This window comes from Ovis canadensis, chromosome 3 (genome assembly GCF_042477335.2).
Source record: "Ovis canadensis isolate MfBH-ARS-UI-01 breed Bighorn chromosome 3, ARS-UI_OviCan_v2, whole genome shotgun sequence".
NCBI lineage: Eukaryota > Metazoa > Chordata > Mammalia > Artiodactyla > Bovidae > Ovis > Ovis canadensis.
Genome location: NC_091247.1, coordinates 114330300 through 114351506, shown reverse-complemented (window position 1 = coordinate 114351506; position 21207 = coordinate 114330300). Strand labels below are relative to the sequence as shown.

The window sequence follows — 21207 nt, the reverse complement described above, 5'->3', positions numbered from 1 at the left end:
TTTCCAGTAAACACATTTGTTTCTAAGTTCAATTAATTATTTCCAATTGTTGGAACTATATTAACACAATGATAAAGACGTGCCCCCAAAAAAGAATCTCATTTTAAAATATTCCAAAGAGAGTGAGCTATAGCATATTTTTGATTAAATCATCAAACAGTACTAATCTCTTAAAATTTATTTTCATATCTGTCATCACTTCTTATGGATTTCCAGGGTCAAATATCTTCCTTAAATTTAGCAAGTTAAACTCAGGCAATTTTGAAGAAACTATGTATACAGTGAAATATTTAGGGGCAACTTTCTCATCAGGATTTCATGCTGAAGTGTTGAAAACATATTTCATCTTATGGGAAAGGAAAAAAAGAAACAGAAAACCTGACTTATATGTACAAATGCAGAGGGATTGTTTTGCCAAAAAGGTGATGACTATCTCCATGACCTGTCCAATTACCTAGTCTCTCTGCAAAGGACAGGCTGCCTTGTATAAAATGATACATGCTTATTTTCATGAGCTTGAAACACATTAATATTTAATTTAAAAAATCAATCCTGAGTTTATATACTATTTTAAAGCCTAGGGCTTCACATTTGCCATTTTCTATCACTAGTAGTTAACTGTATACACTTCTGTTTCGTGTCTGTTCCTTTCTAAGAAGCATGGTTTATGTCACTGTGAATATGTTATTTATGACTTCTTGACATTAATTTTTTCTGAATCCAAAGTGGAAAGATCAATATATAACAGTATCCCCTCATTCATCTGAAATTTCATGATCTCTAGAACACGTAGGTAGTAGGCAAAATTCTAATTTACGTCATAGTACTAAAACTGAAAAAAAAAATGCTGACTTCTTTCAGTACTTTATGTAGAGTGGAATACTTTGGGGATAATTAAAGTTGGGGAAGAAAATTTTCTGAAATACAAATTGTAGCACCTGTGACAGACTCAGCTTTCTTGGCAACTCATAGCACAGCAAATGGCAACCCCTGCTTAATCAGACTCCTAGAGATGCAATGCCCAACACTCAGCAATCACAAATACATCGTCACCATCAAGCGTTAGGAATAACTTTACTGAAAAATTACAAGTGAATGACCAATCTGAATCCTAATTTTGTCTTTGAACCTGCCATATGAAGCATTTCCATTTAGATCCCAGAGACAAGGATTTAAATCAGTTATTTCAGATTTAGTTTTCAGAATTATTTTTTGTACTTGTTAAGCATTTAAATTGGAGAAGGAAATGGCAAACCACTCCAGTACCTTTGCCTGGAAAATCCCATGGACGGAGGAGCCCGGTAAGCTACAGTCCATGGGGTCGCAAAGAGTCGGACACGCCTGAGTGACTAAACTGGGGAAAAACAGGAATTATGAAACATAAATTTAAATTGTATTTTCCCTGTAGCTCAAACAGTGAAGAAAATGCCTGCAATTCAGGAGACTGGGGTTCAATCTCTGGGTCAGGAATATCCTCTGGAGAAGGAAATGGTAATCCATTCCAGTATTCTTGTCTGGAAAATCTCATAGACAGAGAAGCTTGGAGGGCTACAGTTCATGGGGTTGCAAAGAGTTGGACATGACTGAGCGACTAACACCAATGAAAAGGCATTAAAAGTAGAACTATTTATTATTGGGTTCTGCTTATGGATAGTGCTGCTAGAATAATCCAAAAGAGAGAACAAAGGAGTACTACACAGACCTTGAAAGGGCCAATAGATAACTACAGGTTTCTCTTCACGGGCAGACCATAAAAATCCAATGGTTCGTGAGATGAGTTATCCTGGGCCCAATGCTGATCAACTTGAGCTCTTGGTTCACTCCTCAATTTAGAATAAAGTTCAAATGTACGTTTCAAGCAAGCTGAAATGGCAATCATCCTAGCTTGGGAAGGTGTTCCAACTTGCCTGCCTCAGTATTCAGGGCAGCTCATGCCTTCTTGGCCTGCCAGCAGACCCAGCCAGTTTTTGGGTCTTCTAGAATCCTACACATGCCATCTCTTTCCTCTACAATAAAACCCAAATGTTTTCCTCAGTTATTTTAGCCTTCCACTTGCACAAATATAGTCATATTTTGAATTGAAATTTTGCTTTGTCTTTGTAGAATTACAGAAAAACGTAAAGAACAGTGTGCTTTTTTGATGAGCAATCATTTATTTCTTTGCTCATTCTGCGCTCTGCCTGTGCCAGGCGGCCTGCCAGGAGCTGGGGCAGCAGTGGTGGATAAGGCGTGCTGAGGACAACCGCAAATGAGACAACCTGTGGAGGGAGGGTTCTGTAACCGAAGGCGGGCAAGTCGTGGTACAATAACTGCTTGACAAGATGAATGTAACTTTCGATATGAGTTTGAATAAGACTTTAAGCTCCTTTCAAAACTACAAGTCAGTGAATATGGAGATGGCTGGAGTTGTGAACCAGAAATGAAAACTTTTATTTATATTATGTGTATGAAAGTCAATCAGTTTGACATTATACTACAAAGCAGAAAAATGATTTAATATTAACTCTGTAAAGAGAATTGTGGGTTCTCTATACAAAGTATTTCAGAAACAGTAGAGCTGTTAAAAAGAATAAAACAAAGATAGCCATCACATTCTAAAGGAATATAACTAACGATATAAACTGATTAAAAGTTAAAAGCATGTTAAGCACAAGTATAGTGTGATACATAAAGTATAGGAATGGAAGTCTGACTGTCTGTTCAAATCCATCCTCCAGTGTTCCCTAGTTAAATCATCTTTGGCTAGTCACTTAACTTCTTTGTGACTATCTTCATACCCACAAAAATAAGTAGTACAGTTTTCTATGAAAAAAAAGTAACTGCTACATAGAGGTGTTCTGAGGATTAAATGATTTAATATTGATAAAATCTTTAAAAGTGAAGAATGCCTAATACAGTAATGTCTATTCAATAGACAGTAGCTGCTATAATCTTTTTAATCATTTCTGGCTACAGGTTGGAAAACAGAGTAACAAAAAAAAAAGCATCATTAACAGTAATAAAGAACACAGTACATGAGAACAATAATATGTGTCTCCATTTTAGCTGTGTAAATTGCTTTATATTTTCTCATTAAATCCCATGACAACATTTATGAGCTAGGTGTTATTATCATCACTCAATAAATCCAAACACCAGCACTCAGAGACTCCAGCCCATCTCCAAATCCTACACCTGTCCACACAAGTTCTGACCCAAATCCAGTGTCTGTGAGATGGCACACAGCTGACTAAGAGCTATGTTCAAAGCTGAACTCATCACCCTCCCCTGTATCAGCTCCTTTTGGGAGCACTTCCCCAGGAATAACCCTTCTATTCACTGCAACCAGAAGTCAAACAAGATGCCTCTCTTCCCCTTCCCACCACAGTCAGACAATGATAAAACGTTCTCCCAATACTCCCCCTTCCTTTTGCCTGTTGGACAACGACTCTACACTGTTTTGTCCAGATATACCGACTACTGCTACTATTTCTGCTTTGTCCCTCTAAAATCTAATCAAATCACTCAGCCATGCATAAATACTTTTCATCAAATATATACATGAATCCCTGCTGTATTCAGAATATCATTCAAACACACTTCAACGTAACTTAAAGGTGTCTCTCCTGATCTGGTCTCTCTATACTGCTCCAATCCCCCTTACTTTGTTGCCTCCTTGCCTCAACTTTGTCATTTGCAGCTTTCTTGAAACAGGTGCCTAATGACTACTTTCCCGCTTGTCTAGTTCCCTACCCATGTGGTTCTCTACATACTCTTTTCTCCTTTGCCCATTTGAATGCAATTCAATCTCCAGGACTCAAACTTACTTTTGTTTCCTCTGGATTCCTTTCTTGTGCATTCCCACTCTCTTCCTAATTCTGAGTTAAGTACCCTTCACATTCTCACGTTTCAACATATAGCAGCAATTACCACACTGTGTCATAACTGCTTGTTAGTTAATCTGGCCACCCACATAGTCTGTTAACTCCATTAGAGTAAGGATCCCATGATTACCGTTTACCCTACTCAGCCAGCACCTATGTGTCCAGCCTGATATCAGTAGATGTTCAATATATTTGTGAGATTTCTGACTTTCCTTACGCAATATGCCTTGCTGCTGACAGCCAACAATGCAGAGAGAGAGAGATTTCTTGTACCTAAAACATTCCCCCCAAACACCATCTGTAAACACTTATAGAGGACTTTATTATTTCAGAGCTTATTTGTCAGATATATAACTTGCATTGATATATACAGTTGGCTGTGATGTCATCAAGAGTGTACACCATATTGGGTATGAGACCATTTTTTGTTTTACTTTCTTTGCTAACAAGTAACACAGTTCATAACATTTTATGTATAAAAGCCAGTGGGACTAATAAAGACAGGGGGGAAAGTAAAAAGTGCACTGAAGAAGTAAAGCATTATTATCTTTTAAGATTTACACAAAAATAATTATGGAATACTTACTCTTCTATTAATAGGCCCTTCAGCATGCTGAAACAGGGGATCAAACATATATATGGTGTATTCCTTATGACATGGAGGGAGAGTTGGACAAAATTCAAAGATGTTTAGCTGCAAGTAACAGAAAATCCAGCCTGGAATGATTTTTTTTTTTCCAAAAACAAGATTTATTTTTTCCTGCTGTAAGAAGATGAGATAGTGCTGCAGCTCTTTTCCAGTGGAATTCTTTTGGCTCCACATTTACCTAAGTTTTGGCTTCATCTTCAGGTTTGGGGTTAGATGGCTGAAGCAATTCCAGTCATCATATTCAGATGGAACACTGCACAGAGGAAAATAAGGACTTTCTTCCTAAGGATTGCTCTTTAAAAATTAGGCAAAGTCTAGACTTCCCTGGTGGTCCAGTGGCTAAGATTCCAAGCTATGACTGCAGGGGGTCAGAGGTTCAACTCCTGGTCAGGGAACTAGATCCCAAATGTCGCGACCAAGACCCAGTGCGCCCAAATAAATAAATAAACAAAAACAAATAAATATTTAAAGAAAAAAATCAGGAAAACTCTCCCTCAAATCCTACATCAAACCCCCATGTTTCTCATTTAACAGAATTGTATTATGTCCTGTAGCCAAAATTAATTAGTGAAATACTTGGGGGAAATTGCACAGGTCAGGACTCTGTCCTGTGAAGTAAATGATTATACAGACATGGATGACAGCCCAAACAAAATCAAAATCTGGTTGATAAGGAGGAAAAGGAGACTAGTTTATGGGTAGGACACCAACAGTGTTTTCTCCAGTGAGACAAGGGATGCAAGTATGAGCCTCAGTGACATTGGGAGGCAGGACTCCATCTACTTGTAAGAACCATGTGGGAAATGCCAGGTAAATTGGGCATTGGTTTTTCTATGTGTCAGGAAGTTTAAAGCAAGGGTTTGAAATATTGTTCCTTTCTATTAAGAATAATTGTAGTTCAAAATATTTGTAGTGGCCATTTGTCATTCCTGTGTCTTTCCAGCATTTAAAATACCACTTCTATATGAGGGTAATAAGTCATCATGTAATCTTACAGGGAAGTGAGGGCTCTCTCCCTTAGAAATGGAAGGGATGAAATTCTCTCCCTCTCCACTCTCCCTGGCAGCTAAAGCATGGACACAAGTGGACACTTCATCCCAGGGCGGTGACTCCTACAGGATCAAAGCAAAGGAGCAGGAAGAGTTGCAATCACATTGCCTGTGATGGTGACACTGAGGGCCCAGGAACAGCAATGCTCATGGCAGCAACTGAACCAACCAGGCTTATGGCATGACCGTGGCTACATTTCTTCATTTCTGAGTCTTCCTTGCATGCATGTGAGCCAAGTTGCTTCAGTCATGTGCAACTCTTTGTGACCCCATGGACTGTAGCCTGCCAGGCTCCTCTGTCCACAGAGATTCTCCAGGCAAGAATACTGGAGTGGGTTGCCATGCCCTCCTCCAGGGGAATCTTCACAACCGAGGGACTGAACCCATATCTCTTCTGTCTCTTGCATTGGGTGCTTTACCACAGGTGCCACCTGGGAAGCCCCTGCAATGCTTTCTTAGTTATTATTATCTGTTTTGTAAGCCTGATTCTCCAGCCTTCCCAATGAGTCCAACGACTGGCCTGAAGTGTTAGTCACTCAGTCATGTCCAACTCTTTTCAACCCCTTGAACTATACTGTCCATGGAATTCTCCAGATAAGAATACTGGAGTGAGTTGCCATTTCCTTATTCAGGGGATCTTCCTGACCCAGGGATCGAAACTGTCATCTGCAAACAGTGAGAGCTTTACTTCTTCTTTTCTGATCTGGATTCCTTTTATTTCTTTTTCTTCTCTGATTGTTGTAGCCAGGACTTCCAGAACTATCTTGAATAATAGTGGTGAAAGTGGACACCCTTGTCTTGTTCCTGATCTTAGGCAGAATGCGTTCAGTTTTCACCACTGAGACTAATGTTTGCTATAGGCTTATCATATATGGCCTTTACTATGTTGAGGCAGGTTCCTTCTATGCCCATTTTTTTGAAGAGTTTTAATCATAAATGGGTGCTGAATTTTGTCAAAGTCTTTCTCTGGACACTCAATGACATAAATCAAAGCTAGATCCTCTATGACCCACCTCCTAGAGTAATGGAAATAAAAGCAAAAGTAAACAAGTGGGACCTGATTAAACGTAAAAGCTTTTGCACAGCAAAGGAAACTATACGCAAGGTGAAAAGACAACCCTCAGAATGGGAGAAAATAATAGCAAATGAAACAACTGACAAAGGATTAATATCCAAAATATTAAAGCAGCTCATACAACTCAATAACAGAAAAACAAACAACCCACTCAAAAAGTGAGGAAAAGACCTAAAGAGACATTTCTCCAAAGAAGACATACAGATAGCTAACAAACACATGAAAAGATGCTCAACATCACTCATTATTAGAGAAATGCAAATCAAAACCACAATGATATATCACCTCACACTGGTCAGAATGGCCATCATTGAAAAGTCTACAAACAATACACGCTGGAAAGGGTGTGGAGAAAAGGGAATGCTCTTGCAGTTAGTGGGAATATAAATTGATACAGCCACAGTGGAAGACAGAACGGAGATCCCTTAAAAAAAAGAATAAAACCACCATATGACCCAGCAATCCCACTCCTAGGCATATACCATGAGGAAAGCAAAATTGAAAGAGACACATGTATTCCATTATTCATTGCAGCACAATTTACAATAGCTAGAACATGGAAGCAACCTAGATGTCCATCAACAGATGAATGGATAAAGAAGTTGTGGTATATAAACACAATGGAATATTACTCAGCCACCAAAAGGAGTGCATTTGAGTCAGTTCTGATGAGGTGGATGAACCTAAAACCTAATATTCAGAGTGAAGTGAGTCAGAAAGAGAAAGATAAATATCATAATCTAATGTATATAAACAGAATCTAGAAAAATGATACTGAAGAATTTATCTACAGAGCAGCAATGGAGAAACAGACATAGAGAATAGACTTACAGACATGGGAGAGAGGAGGAGAGGGTGAGGTGTATGGAGAGAGTAACATGGAAACTTACATTACCATATGCAAAATAGATAGCCAATGAGAATTTGCTGTATGGCTCAGGAAATTCAAACAGGGGCCCTGGATCAACCTAGAGGGGTGGGATGGGGTAGGAGATGGGAGGGAGGTTCAACAGGGAGGAGATATATGTATACCTACAGCTGATTCATGTTGAGGTTTGACAGAAAACAACAAAATTCTGTAAAGCAATTATCCTTCAATAAAAAATAAATTAATTTTTTTAAAAAACCATTTGAAGCCTGGCCATGCATTTCAGAGGACGTTTCTACATTCCCTGACCTTGAGAAACAGAAGTAAGAGACTGAAACAGTGACAGATGACGAACTGAATCACAAGAAACCTAGGCTGTAGCTCAAAATAATAGTTTGGTTAATACACAAAGACTGGCTGGACATTATGAAATTAAGTAAAAGTGAGTAGCAAAGTACTGAAAAGGCATTATGGAAAATAACAGCATGCTTGTATTTTAATTCTATTAAATAAGAACAGGATAGAAAGGTATAAATAATTATTAAATGTTTGTTATTAAATTACAACAGTTTCCAAGAGGAAACGCAGTAAAAATAGAAATCATTATCAAACATTTGGAGGTACAGTAGTTTCTGACTACAAGATACAATGAAAAATGGAATTTCAGAAGGAATGTTGTTTGAACAGCTAGAGCAATAATAGTTGAAAAGTCAGTTATATCATTGTTTGCAGGCCAGTTTGATTTTTTTAATGTGTGTTTAACTTAAATTAACTTTCAGAAGTTGCTTAGTTACAGAAGTACTCATATTTCTGTAGGAACAAAAAGGTATTTTACGCTTTTAAAAATCCTTTATGCCACCTGAGTATAAATTTTGTAAACATTAGTATTCTTTCTTAAAGTTGTGAATATGCCAGAAAATTTTACATCAAAACAACCTGCTAGCCCATGAAAGATGTTTTGTTTGTTTGTCTTAAATTATAGACAGTGGCATGTTCTCAATTCAGCTCTGTTTTCACATATCTCTTATTTAGCAATTTTAGACCACACCATCAATGCCCCAACATGCAGGAGCATCACCAGAGAGGCAATATTGCTGCTGTTGGATTTGCACTACCATTCCAGAACAACCGGACAGGGTCTTAACACCTGTCAGCAAAGTAGTGTGAATGTAAGTCTATAGGGGTATTCTGGGTACTCAAATATCCCCACCTCTCACTTCTACTGCTAGCTTGAAGAATTACTGAGACATAAAGTGAATCTATTGGTAAAACTGAAGTTTGTGCATTCCTTTTTTTGAAGGCCTGGGTAAAGGGTCTTGACCACAGCAAGCTCACAAAAGAGATAAAATATATCCTGGCTGGTAAAAATACACTGCCTTTTGTAAATCAAGATGCCCACTGACTGCAAGCCATGTACATGGAGTTTTCTTACTCAGCGCTGGTGAGTCACTGAGAAGAAAATGAAACTCAATTGAGAAAGAGATTATGATGTGCATATTTAGGAAAACTAAGAATTCAAGCCAATCTTTAACAGCCGTGTGATCTTGGGTAAAATATCTAATTTCTCTAAGCCTTAATTTCTTCAACTGGAAAAAGTAGATAATATAGTACTTACTTGAGAACAGTGTGCATAGAAAATGACATAAAACAAGTAAAGCATTTAGGGGGAAAAAAAGTCTGCCACCCAAAGAAGCTGAGAAACTAGTTATTTTAAGACCAAGCTCAAGGGGAAAAATTGTCTGGAGTCAACATCTTCCTCAACCTCGTCTCCAAGAGAAGTCAAAATGTTCTAGAGAACCAAGGTAGGGAAATTAAATGGACTAACCTGTAAGAGGAAAGTGCTCGGAGGAATCTTATTTTTAGTTTTAAAAAGGTAAAACTGCAAGAATAAAGTTGAGATCAAAGTTTCCCTATATGTGAGAAAAGCTTAGAAACCTCCCCTACCCAAGTCTGAGGAAAGAAAGAGGCCTGGACGCTAAAGTCTGCATTTCACAGAGGTCTTCTGAGGTGATGAGGCCACTGATGAGAGGGCGGGCAAGCACTAGTCAGCTCCTCAGCACAAAAGAGCCATACCTAGGTGAGCAGCAATGCGACAAGGATACTCACCTGCAGGGCACCAGAAAGGCAAGGCCTGAGCAAGAGACAGACCAACAACTCAAGCAAGAACTCTGTCTCAACTCTTCCCTGAAACGCCCACGACTGCTTGTCAGCGTGGATGTGAACACAGGGCTCTTCACCATGTGTTCTGGACTGACAAAGCTCCCTAGAACATTCTCCTGTTAGTGGGAGTGACATCGGGGCAATTCCCTAAGGACAGATTAAATTTCCCGTAGGCTCAGAAGCATGGGGATGCCTTTCATTAAATGTTAAAATCACATACACTTACTAATATAAACGATATATTATATTATATAAATAATACTGTTGACACTGTTACCTAGATAGATAGTTTCCTATCAGATCCTTCCTGGTTTTGTTTCGCTGGTTATTCAGCTTCTGTTATAGTTGTATCTGAATCAGTTTCTAGCAGATAGCCTCATCTCCTTTGCAGCTCTGTTTTGCAATTAGACTACCTGGCAACAACCCCAATCCTGGACAAACTCAAGTATTTGCTTCTTAAAAACTTGCAGAAGTATAGTTAACATCACAGGAAAAAACTGATGCAATTTGAGCAGCTGAGTATTATTATGAATTCATAATTGCCAAACTCAAACAGGCACTCAGGACTACCAGGCAGCCGTGACTGCCTACTCAACCCAGTTCTCAGTCTTCAGACCTCTCTACCACACAGCATGACCTCCCTTTCAGCTAGTGACCTTGCCTCAAACAGAACACTAAAACACAGATTTTGGGATTCCTTGGTGGGCCAGCCATTAAGACTCAGTGCTTTCACTGCTATGGGCTGGGTTTGACCCCTGGTCATGGAACTACAGTTCCACAAGCCTCATGTGTGACATAAATAAACAAATAGAATTCATCAGAAAATCAACTCCCTTATTTTCTGAATTCCAAATCTCCAAATTTCCTGGAAGGGTCTCTCTTACAGAAGACCTGCCTTTTTACTGTCTCGAGAACCAAAGCCCCTGTTATTTCTTTCTTCTCCAGTACAATCAACTTCTGTCCCGACTCCTGCTCTACCAGCCTAAAACTAGCACACCTGTCTCCCATTTTTAAAGCAAACTTCCTTTGCCCTCTAACTACCTCCTCTGTTTTTCTGATCTCCTTCCTTGGCAAATTTTAAAAATTTTATCCTAGATACACTGTCTCTTCTTAGACATTTCCCCCCTCCCACCCTTTAACACAGTCCACTAAAGTCATTAAATATGCAAACTGCCAAAAGGAACACTTTTTAGTCTCTATTTTATTCCACCTCTCAGCTGCATTTAACCTCCTTGGTCACTTTCTTATTCTTGAAATATGTTTTTTTCTTGACATGAGTAACAGCATACCACTGGCATTCTGCCTGCCTCCTTATTCTTTCCACTGGTGACTCAGATGGTGAAGAATCTGCCCGCAGTGCAGGAGACCTGGGTTCAATCCCTGGGTCGGGAAGATCCCCTGGAGAAGGCATGGCAACACACTCCAGTATCCTTGCCTGGAAAATCCCATGGACAGAGGATCCTAGCGGGCTACAGTCCATGGGGTCACAAAGAGTTGAACATGACTGATCAACTGACACTTAACTTGATACAGCCTCTTTTACTAGCACCTTCTCTTCCTTCCACCTCCAACAATATAGCCCTTCAGGACTAAGGTTCAGGCTTCCAACCCAGAAACTTCAGAATCATTCTTAGTTGCCTTTTCCTCCTTTCATACCTCACTCTTGTGGATCTCTCCTGCCACACTCTTCAGCCAATCTATCCCTAGGTTCATTTCATCCTACCTTCAAAAACACTGACTCTATCTATGTCTCTATATATCTAGTGACTCTTTAAGCCTTTACCATCACTCACCCAGCTATTAAACCATCTTCCTAATTTTTTTACCTGATTCCCCTACTGGTATACTGATTGCCTCAGTCCAAATGTATTACTATAATTAGCCAAATAGTTATTTTAAGTATAAATAGAACCAGGTTGCATCCCAGTTTTTAAAATTGGTGAATCACCTCCCACTGCACTCAGAATAAAACCCAACATTCCTAAGCACAGTGCGCTTTGGTATTGCATAATTAGCTCCTGTTCTCCTATCTCTTGTCCTGACTATCTCTGCTCATCTACACTAGCTCTTTTCTTTTCTTTGAACACACCAAGTTCCTCCCTCAGCTCTTTGTGCAAGCCCTTCCATCTTCCCAGAATGATCTCCCTCAACCCCCTTTCTCATCCTTCAGACCTCAGGACACATGCTTTCTTCTCAAGAAGGATTTTCTAAACAGTCTAAAGTTGCCTAACCACCATCTTATATATTCTATCACAACATCCTATTTTTTTCCTGCCTAGTATTTATGACACTTAGGAAATATATCTGTATTTGCCTTTTTCCTTTTTAGCATCAATCTTGTCCAAAAATATGATTCATGAGACCAGGGGGCATATCTGTTGTGTGTAGCATACCCTGAACATTTACATACTTGGTACATATCATGGTGTCTGACACTGTGTGGCCATGCAGCATGTGCGGAATAAATGAGTGACTGAACATATTTGATGGGTGAACTACATGGATCTAAAGAGAGGCAGGAAGGGAAATCATAGTTTGGTTTATTAGCACAAAGCACTAAGGGAAGGTTTTGACACTAAAATGAGCTATTGCTCTTAAGGGGGGAGGAATGATCTGTAACATAATCACAGAGACTTTGAGCAGAAGTGAAAAAGTGAGTACAAGAGACTGGTTGCAAAAGGAAATAAGATGCAGGATGACACACGGATATCCCCATTTCTTTGTGTGCTATACTAACACGGAGCCTTCTCTTCCATAGACAGAAATACCGAGGTAGAGCAACATGGAATTTTGAATACATTTGAACCTTTTGTAAGATAAGTTCCAAACACATAACTTAGGATAGGTCTTTAAAGCACTCTTAAGCCACTTATTTATAACATATGGCTTTTCACAACTTAATTTTGACATTTAGATATCAAAGAAGGAAAAGAATTAGTATAAATATATTACAGTTCATTATTTCTATAACTATGAATAGTTTTAACTTTAAAAAAGGAAAACTTTAATTTTTTTAAACAGTCACATGGAGAGGCGAGAGAATACATGAAAAGTTCTCAATCTCATTGTGATAAAAATACATACACTGAAATAGCAATTTTTTACTTATTAAATTGGTGAGAAATTTATTTTGCAAATAAGACACAATGTTGTTTGCTTAGTGTATTATAAAAATAGAACTTTCATACTTTCTTTCTAAATTATGTCTTGACTTAATATCTTAGAAGAAAACATTGGTAATGTGTTTCCAGAAATATAGATTAAAAGAAAATCAAAATCAATGGGTAAATATATAATTTAAAAATTATTTCAGTGTTATTTATTTTACCAGTATTGGAAAGCAATGTAAATGCTTGTCAACTAGGAAAAAAACTAAAATTATTATGTACATCTATGCCATATTACTACTACTAAACTATGTTCTAGAATCATCTAGCAATTATGAAAATAGGAGTTAAAAAAAATCTTCCCAACCTGGAAGGGCTTTTTTTAGCATCAAAGCTTTCAATATTGCCAAATATATAGTTCTGGGCTATTACATGAACATTCTGAAAATAGAGCATAATATAAGAGAAAAAATAAAAAAGGAAACGAAAGAAAACTGCTGATGCAAGAGCTAATTAGGTTAGAGGAAAATGCCTCTAAGGCAAGTTTGTTGTACCTCTGAACTAGTAATATAACCAAATGGTAATGTTTACAAGGAGAGAGTGTTTGTAGATAGGTATACATATCCAAGTATGTGCATATTTACATATTTACACAGACCAACATACACACACACACACACACACATATATGTCATACATCAGTCTAATATGTCAAATCATTGCACAAATGTATTTTAAATAAAATTATCAAAAACATCATTTACAGTATAAATCCTATTAGTTAAAATGAATATAGGGCTTTCCTGGTGACTCAGATGGTAAAGAATCTGCCTGCAAAGCAGGAGACCCAGGTTCAATATCTGGGTTGGAAAGATCTGCTGGAGAAGTGAATGGCAAACCACTCCAGTATTCTTGCCTGGAGAATTCCATGGATAGGGGAGCCGGACATGACTGAGTGACTAACACTTTCACAAGATGAATATATCTTGAGCTCTTGACTAACAGGTAAAAGAAACCAGTAAGAATAAATTTCTAAGACCTCCCATTAACCTAGGTAAATGCTTGTGGGATAAACAAATAGAGATATATGTCACTACCAATGAAGGCATTTTAGTTCATGCTGTATAGTCACAGTAGTCAACTAACAACATTTATTTCAGAGGCAAAATGGTAAGAATTCAACCAGTAGCTGTATATAAGCAAATTAATTAAAACTGACGAATAGAAGTTATTTTTCTCTGATTAAAAATATGAATAGTTTTTGCTATTTATGTTTTTTAAATACTTGCTTTTTATTAGAGATAGTATTCTTGATTCTCAAATTCATAGAATCTTTCCTTAAAATTAATATTTTCTTCTCTATAGCATACTCAGTGAGTTTAGCTTTGTAGTTGGTCTTTAATAAGTTAAATGCTAATTAGGTAAAATCCAATGATTAAACATGATCAATGATAGTATTATTATCATACGGTATTGACTGATGACAAAAAACTATCATGAAGAGTTAATTAACCTTTCTACCTATAGCATACCTAAAACTGCACAGTGATTTAAGTGAAACGGGAAAATATGAACAGAACCTGCCTATGGTCATTCAGATTTAGATGAAGCATGATTCAGCTACCATCTGATTAAAAACACAATAGTAAATCTTCAGAAAGGAAATTAACTTTGACACAAACTGTCTCTGTTCCTCTGTTATTTTCTGACTTCCCATTTATCTAAAAACTTACATGCAAGGGAGCAAACCACTGTCTCACGAACATAAGCTTTCAGTTTTCAAATAAAAATCCTATGTACACATATTAACATGTAGCTTCCCATGGAACCCAGGTTATTGAGTATGTTGTTGCCATAACCCCTATGGCTTTGTGCTGTCATTACCTTCAGGCTATCAGAATTTTATGAGCACAACCAATAATAATGATATTTACTTCTTATCCACACCTCATTGCCTTACATTGATTTGCATAAGCAATTTCCACCTTGATAATTGGATCCAAACATCTTTTTGTAGGTTACCTTATGGAAAAGAGCAGTTAAATACTAATCAAAAGAAATCTTTCTTTATTCAACCATATTTTAAATGATATTGAATTACCTTCATTGGATGAGCAGGAAGGTGACTCACTCTCTGACGGATTTTGAAGTGTTTATATCATGTTTAACGGTGATCTTTCTTTATAATTTTAGTTCCCTGGTATTGCCTCTTAACAACGTAAAGAACAGTACTGCCAGGTTCAAATCATTAAAGCAATATTGTTTTGTTTCAAAATAGAAAAGAAAAAAAACAGTAGTAGTATGTACTAATTATTTTTAATAGCTACTGAGTCAATGTTATCTGAGAATGTCAAAATTAAAATTATACCTTTATTCTTTTATTTCTAAAAACTCAAAGAAAAATTATAAAAAAATGCAACTAGGGAGATGAAAACAAGTAAAAATCAACTAAGAAAGGTCAAAGTCATGTGAAGCAATTCTATCTATAAGAATCCTTCTCTGAATAATTTACTTTAAAAATAAGTCTAGAGCACTTAGGTAAGAATGAGGATTTGAGCTGTGGAAGCTTAAATTATAAAAACAAGGTAAAAGAAGTAGATCCAAATTTACTGATCATAGGTACAAACATTATGCAAATGGGCACAAATTACAATGTGTACTTAAACTATAAGAAACCTAGGAACTTAAAGATGTGAGCATTTCAGAAAGATTCAGCGATTCTTGCAGTAATAGAGGCTGAGCACTAGGCGAACTAAGAAGATATCAGAACACAGTGCACTGAAGGCGACTGAAGAAAGGCTCCGAGGACTCTCGGTTACAGTGGTGAATTGAACAAACACATCTGATTCCACGCTCTCCCAAAACCTGACTAGAACTACGTTGAATGTATGGGTGTTTTCTCTGTGATACCAAAATTTCGAAATCTAGCAGTGGTTTTCCTGACTGCTACTCCTCTAACTCTCCCAACAGGGGCAAAGCCATATAGTCTCACCATGCAGATGAGTAACTGAAGATTCAGGAACGCTAGCTAAATTCTCCCATTAAATTGAAACAGTTGTCCTAAATTAAAGTATCAAACCCAAACTGTTTAGTGACTAGCAGAAAGCCCATCATTAATTAGGAACAAGAATAATGGTTGTCAGGGGGAAAACATGGGGGGAAGGAATAGTTAGGAAGTTTGGGATGGACATGTACACACTACTATACTTAAAATGGATAACCAACAAGGACGTACTGTGTAGTACATGAAACTCTGCTTAATGTTATTTGGAAGCCTGGATGGGAGGGGCGTTTGGGGGAGAAAGGATACATCTATATGTGTGGCTGAGTCCCTTTGCTGTTCATCTGAAACTATCACAACACTGTTAATCAGTTATACCCCAACACAAAGGAAAAAGTTTTAAAAAAGAATAAGAAATGTTTCTCCTGACTTATTCCGTTGCCTCTTGTGTCCCAAAATATTCCAGCAATTGTTTTGGGTAATCTACTATGGAAGAACAGTAGCTATACAGAATTGCAAAAAGATAAATATTTCTGTGTTTGAAAAAATGTATTATTTATAAGTGGCATACATAATCCACAAAGGTTCACTTCATTTGCTCTATTTCACTTTCAATTTAACCATTGAAACAAAATGGAGACTGACTTATTAATGGTGCTCGGTCGCTTCAGTCATGTCCGACTCTAATGGACTGTAGCCTATCAGACTCCCCTGTCCATAGGATTTCCCAGGCAAGAATACTGGAGTGGGTTGCCATTTCCTTGTTCAGGGGATCTTCCTGCCCCAGGGATGGAACCTGGGTTTCCTGCATTGCAGGCAGTCTCCTACACTGCAGGTGTTCTCCTGCACTGCAGACAGATTCTTTATCCAATGAGCCGCCTGAGAAGCCCTACGCTATCTGTTACAGTCTAAGTAGACAGAACGTGTGTTCTGTCTGTTACATACTAAAAGAAGTTTTGAGGCAACTTATTTTAAAAATTGTGCAAAACTTAACATTTAAGCATCACACAACATTCAAGAAATAAGGGCCAAAAAATAAGACCAAAAAATCAAGAAGATCAGACCAAGGAAAGTTGTGATTATTCATTATTAAACCATTTACCAGACATTCAGATAGCTGATCGAATGGATTATATGGATACTAGAAACAAAACTTTTCTCAAAAAGTCTTTGGAGCCCCTTTCTACTGAGGGATGTATGTATAAGTTGAAACTTGAAATATGTTGTCCAATACAAAATATTATAAAAGTTAAGAAATATGTAGCTGAATCAATACTCAGGTACTTGCTAAGTTAAATATAAACATGTGAACTCATCTACCTTTATATCATTTTTATTATATTTATTATATAAATATTACATTTTACTTTATCTATTTATATAATGTTATCATGTGTTTTTATATTTTAAATTTAATATTGCATAAATATATTGTTTTATTTATTTGTGAATGTATTTGTAAAAAACCATTTTCCTTGTTCCCAAAAGAGCTTAAGATGGATCACAAGGACTAAAAGATTCAAGAGAAACCAAGTTTTAGAAGAAACCACCATTATAATATTGTTCAGGTATGGAATATCAGGGCTAAGGTCCAAGTACTAAAAAAAATAAATAAAATGGAAATATGGAGGGAGGGAAGAAGAAAGAAAGAGAAGGATGGTGGGATGGGGGGAGAATATATGAAAAAAATAGTATTTGCAATTTAGGATGCCTACACTTGTAAATCTAACCTTGGGTCTGTGTGCAAATATAAACTTCCACCTGTCAACATAGAAATAGCCATTGTTAATATAAAAACAATTAATAGATTTTCCAGCAAAGATAAGCACTGACAGTCTAGATTAGCTCTTTCAGCAACATGCAAACCAAGATTCCCCTGGAGCTTGTGGATGGGAAATATATTAATATCAACTCTGTGACCACTCAGCACCACGACATGAAGTGTCTGTTCAGGAGGTCATTTTCAAACCGTATCCCATGCATCTTCATGCACAAGAGATGATAATTTATCACCTAGACACTTGAATCTACTGTAAACTAATCCAAACTGCTGATGATACACTAAATCAGTTTGAGTGATGAGTATAAATAAAGCGGCAAGGAAAGTACTGAAGGATAAAGATCTATCTGATCAATGAGATGTCACAGGGAAATGAAATGCAATGTTGACAAACACAGAGTCCCTCAGTTGAAAATTAAGCAAATCAAGTACCACAGCATAAAGGCACACATTAATACAGGCTTCAAATGAAAGTTTAATATCATGGGAGTTAGAGGGTAGAGTCTAACTGTTACAGATAAAACTGGACAGACTAGGTCAGTAGAAAAGGCTGTATTCAAAACTGTTCTAGTTTGCATACCACAGAAAGTATGATAAGAAAAAGAAAAACATTGCAAAAAAAAAAATCCTTTCCAGATAAGTATTGTTATTCAATCTTCCAAGAAAATCTACACACACAAATGAAAAAAATAAAATTAAATAAAAATTGTATACAGAAAGTGATTTCACATCAGCTTGCTACAAGGAAATTAAATTCAATTTGTGGAACTCTTATGAAAGCTCAGCTATTTTCTGGAACTGTATTGTCATGCTACAACTTCAGTGGGAAAAACAAAGGAGTGGGGATAAGGAAGGACGTTTCTCCAGATAGTTGATATTCATGGAGGTCACTCACAGAGGAAAAAAAAAAAAAAAGGATTTTTCTAACTATGTGATCAGAACAGAGACTTTAGTACTTGGCAAACAGATTCAGCGGAATTCAGCGATTCCAAAAGTGGCCCTAATGGAAAGAGCTGATTAAAGTAATTCCAACTCCAGCTGGAACAATTTGGTAAAAATATTTTCTAAGGAAAATTATTCTTCAAGGAACTTATATATTTTTTTCTCTTGTGTTAAGTATTTATAGCTTTCTCATAACATACTTAACTCTTGTTTTGTATTTTATCATTTAGTTTATTTTGGGTAAAGATAGAATTAGACTACTAAAACATGACCTGATCCCACATGTAGTTTATTTAAATTTCAAAATGAAAAGCTTACTGAGAAAGATAAGATTGATTGCTCTCTCTGTCTTAGCATAATTGTATTTCAGGTGAACATCAATTTACTTTAAAGGACACTTCTAAGTAGCAGAATGCATCATAAATAATTCATCAATCACAGCTGCTAGGAACATGATTTACTCCAACAGATTCAATGGAATAAAAATTCTATTTTTCTATTTTTGTGTTTGCTTTCAAGAATTTAACAATCTTCCTTTTCTAAGAATCTACTTCTAGATTCCATGTTTCATACTGTAAATGTATTATAATAAAACTGTTTCTTTTTTTCCTTCTTTATTTAAGTACTATATTTCCTAAATAAAAATGCTTTATTTGGAAAAAATAATAATCTCTGTATATCAACACTAAAACAGTAAACAACATAAAAGGCACATATTTGAAAAAGTGTTAAGAATTTCTCAAACAGTGCATAACTCCAAGAAGGCTAACAAAATTTGCTTTCATTTTATATAAACTTTTAAAAGGAAGAAAAGAGAAATAGACTTTTGTGAAATCATATATAGACGATTTAGGATCTGCTATATTTGAAAATTACTTCAATTTTAAAATGCATATTAAAGAGATTCTAAATGATATAACCTTTTGAGTTTTGTGGGTTGATACAGAATCTTATCTTCCTTTTTCATTTGTCTTATGGTAAGGCACTGCTTACCTTACTTACCTTATAGTTTCCCATAAAATTCAGCAATTTTGTATTAGCGATTTCCCAAGCTGTGAAATATCTTTAAATAAACACAAGAATAAGGAAAAATGTAAAAGAAAATAGAAAACATTTTACTTACTTGCAAACCCCTTTGAAACACTGAATGACCCATAAAATTAGCCAGCATTCTAATTAAAGCAGCACCCTGTAAGAAAGAGTATTTTTAAAAAAGAAAAGAAAAAGGTTTCAACAAGTAACATGATTCTAAAATTATTCTATATCAGTCAAAAATAGTCTTCTTCATTCATGCTGTTTTATTCTTTAAAATAATTAAGAAATAAGAGAATTATGAGCACAATACTTCACTTATAGGCTACAACTGCATTTTTTGTTCAGTCAATCTAAAAGTTTTATGGATCTAAAACTGATGATTTTGAAGTAGAAGTCTCTTGGATACAATATCTCAGAGCAATAATAAGGTGTAATTCAGGAACACTAGAAATTTTACTGAGCACCATATATGACAAAGTTAATAAAACAAGGTTCTTGTACTCACAGGTTCATAATCTAGTAAAGGTGGTACACCCATCTTATAAATAATCATATCAAAATATAGCTTTGAAGTAACATAGCTACATACTTTATCTGTGGATCAATCAAGAATCATTTAGTTATAGAAGTGGAGGGTAGGAAGTTCCAGGGAATCAGATTTCTTGGATTCAAATCCTGGTTCTGGCATTACCCTCTATGTTTACTCAGCAAAAGTATTTAACCCCTTAGTTCCTCACTTTTCTCACTTGAAAAGTACAGGCAATAATAGTCCAAATTTATATGGTTTTCCTGAAATTTAAATAAATTACTGAATGTAAGGCAATTCAAGCTGGGTTTAAAAATTAGTAACTATGATAGAAGTGTTAGCTGTCAATATTATATCAAGGTAATTATATTTATTTCCTGTGTTTTTTTTTCCTTTTAGAGTCTTCTATAAATCCATATACAAGTAGAACATATATGAGGCTGATAAATATTTAGAGCAATAGAACAAAATACTAATGTAAGAATCTATCTCATTTTGAAAATGGTTATTACATTGTAGAACAAAATCAGTGTGAAAAGGCTGACATGTAATCAATATGAAAAATTCCAAGAATTGATGGTTAAGCCTAGATTATCACACATCTGTATGCAAAATATAAATAAGACTTCAAGAAGATATTTCAATCTGCAGCAAACTGTTTTAACTATGAAGCAGTAAATGAAAGCAGCAAAAGTTTAAAAATAAATGATAGGAAACAACACAATTCTGTAAAGCAATTATCCTTCAATTAAAAATAAATACACTTTTAAAAATCTTTAAAAAAAAAAAGAAAAAAATAAATGATAGCCTGGTTTTAAGTGAAATAAATCCCTTTATAACTACATTTCTAACTTCATACTCACTTTAAATTCATACCCATCAATAGCTAATTTCTTACCAAGTTTCTCTTTTTTATAAGAGAATCATAAGAATCCCATATAGACTCATCCAGCCTGGGGCTGGATGGCAACAACAAGTACAGAGACACAAGAATGAATTTCCACTGTTACCAAAACTGCTCCCTGTAATTCCAGAATTTTAATGCAGTCAAGTATTCATACTCTACGAATCAGTATTACAGAAATGTCTCGAAAAAAATCAGTCATTATCACAGTTACTCCCCAAATTGGTATTTTATTCACAACTCAACAA

General features: G+C 36.1%; 1 protein-coding gene across 1 annotated transcript in view; it reads right to left on the bottom strand.

Annotated features, from left to right (window-relative positions):
- TRHDE (thyrotropin releasing hormone degrading enzyme) overlaps window positions 1–21207 on the bottom strand; it is a 461351-nt gene that overhangs the window by 115421 nt on the left and 324723 nt on the right. Inside the window, exon 7 of the mRNA XM_069584013.1 lies at window positions 19618–19683. Within this exon, the coding sequence (XP_069440114.1) occupies window positions 19618–19683 (66 nt within the window). The remainder of the gene's footprint in view (window positions 1–19617; window positions 19684–21207) is intronic.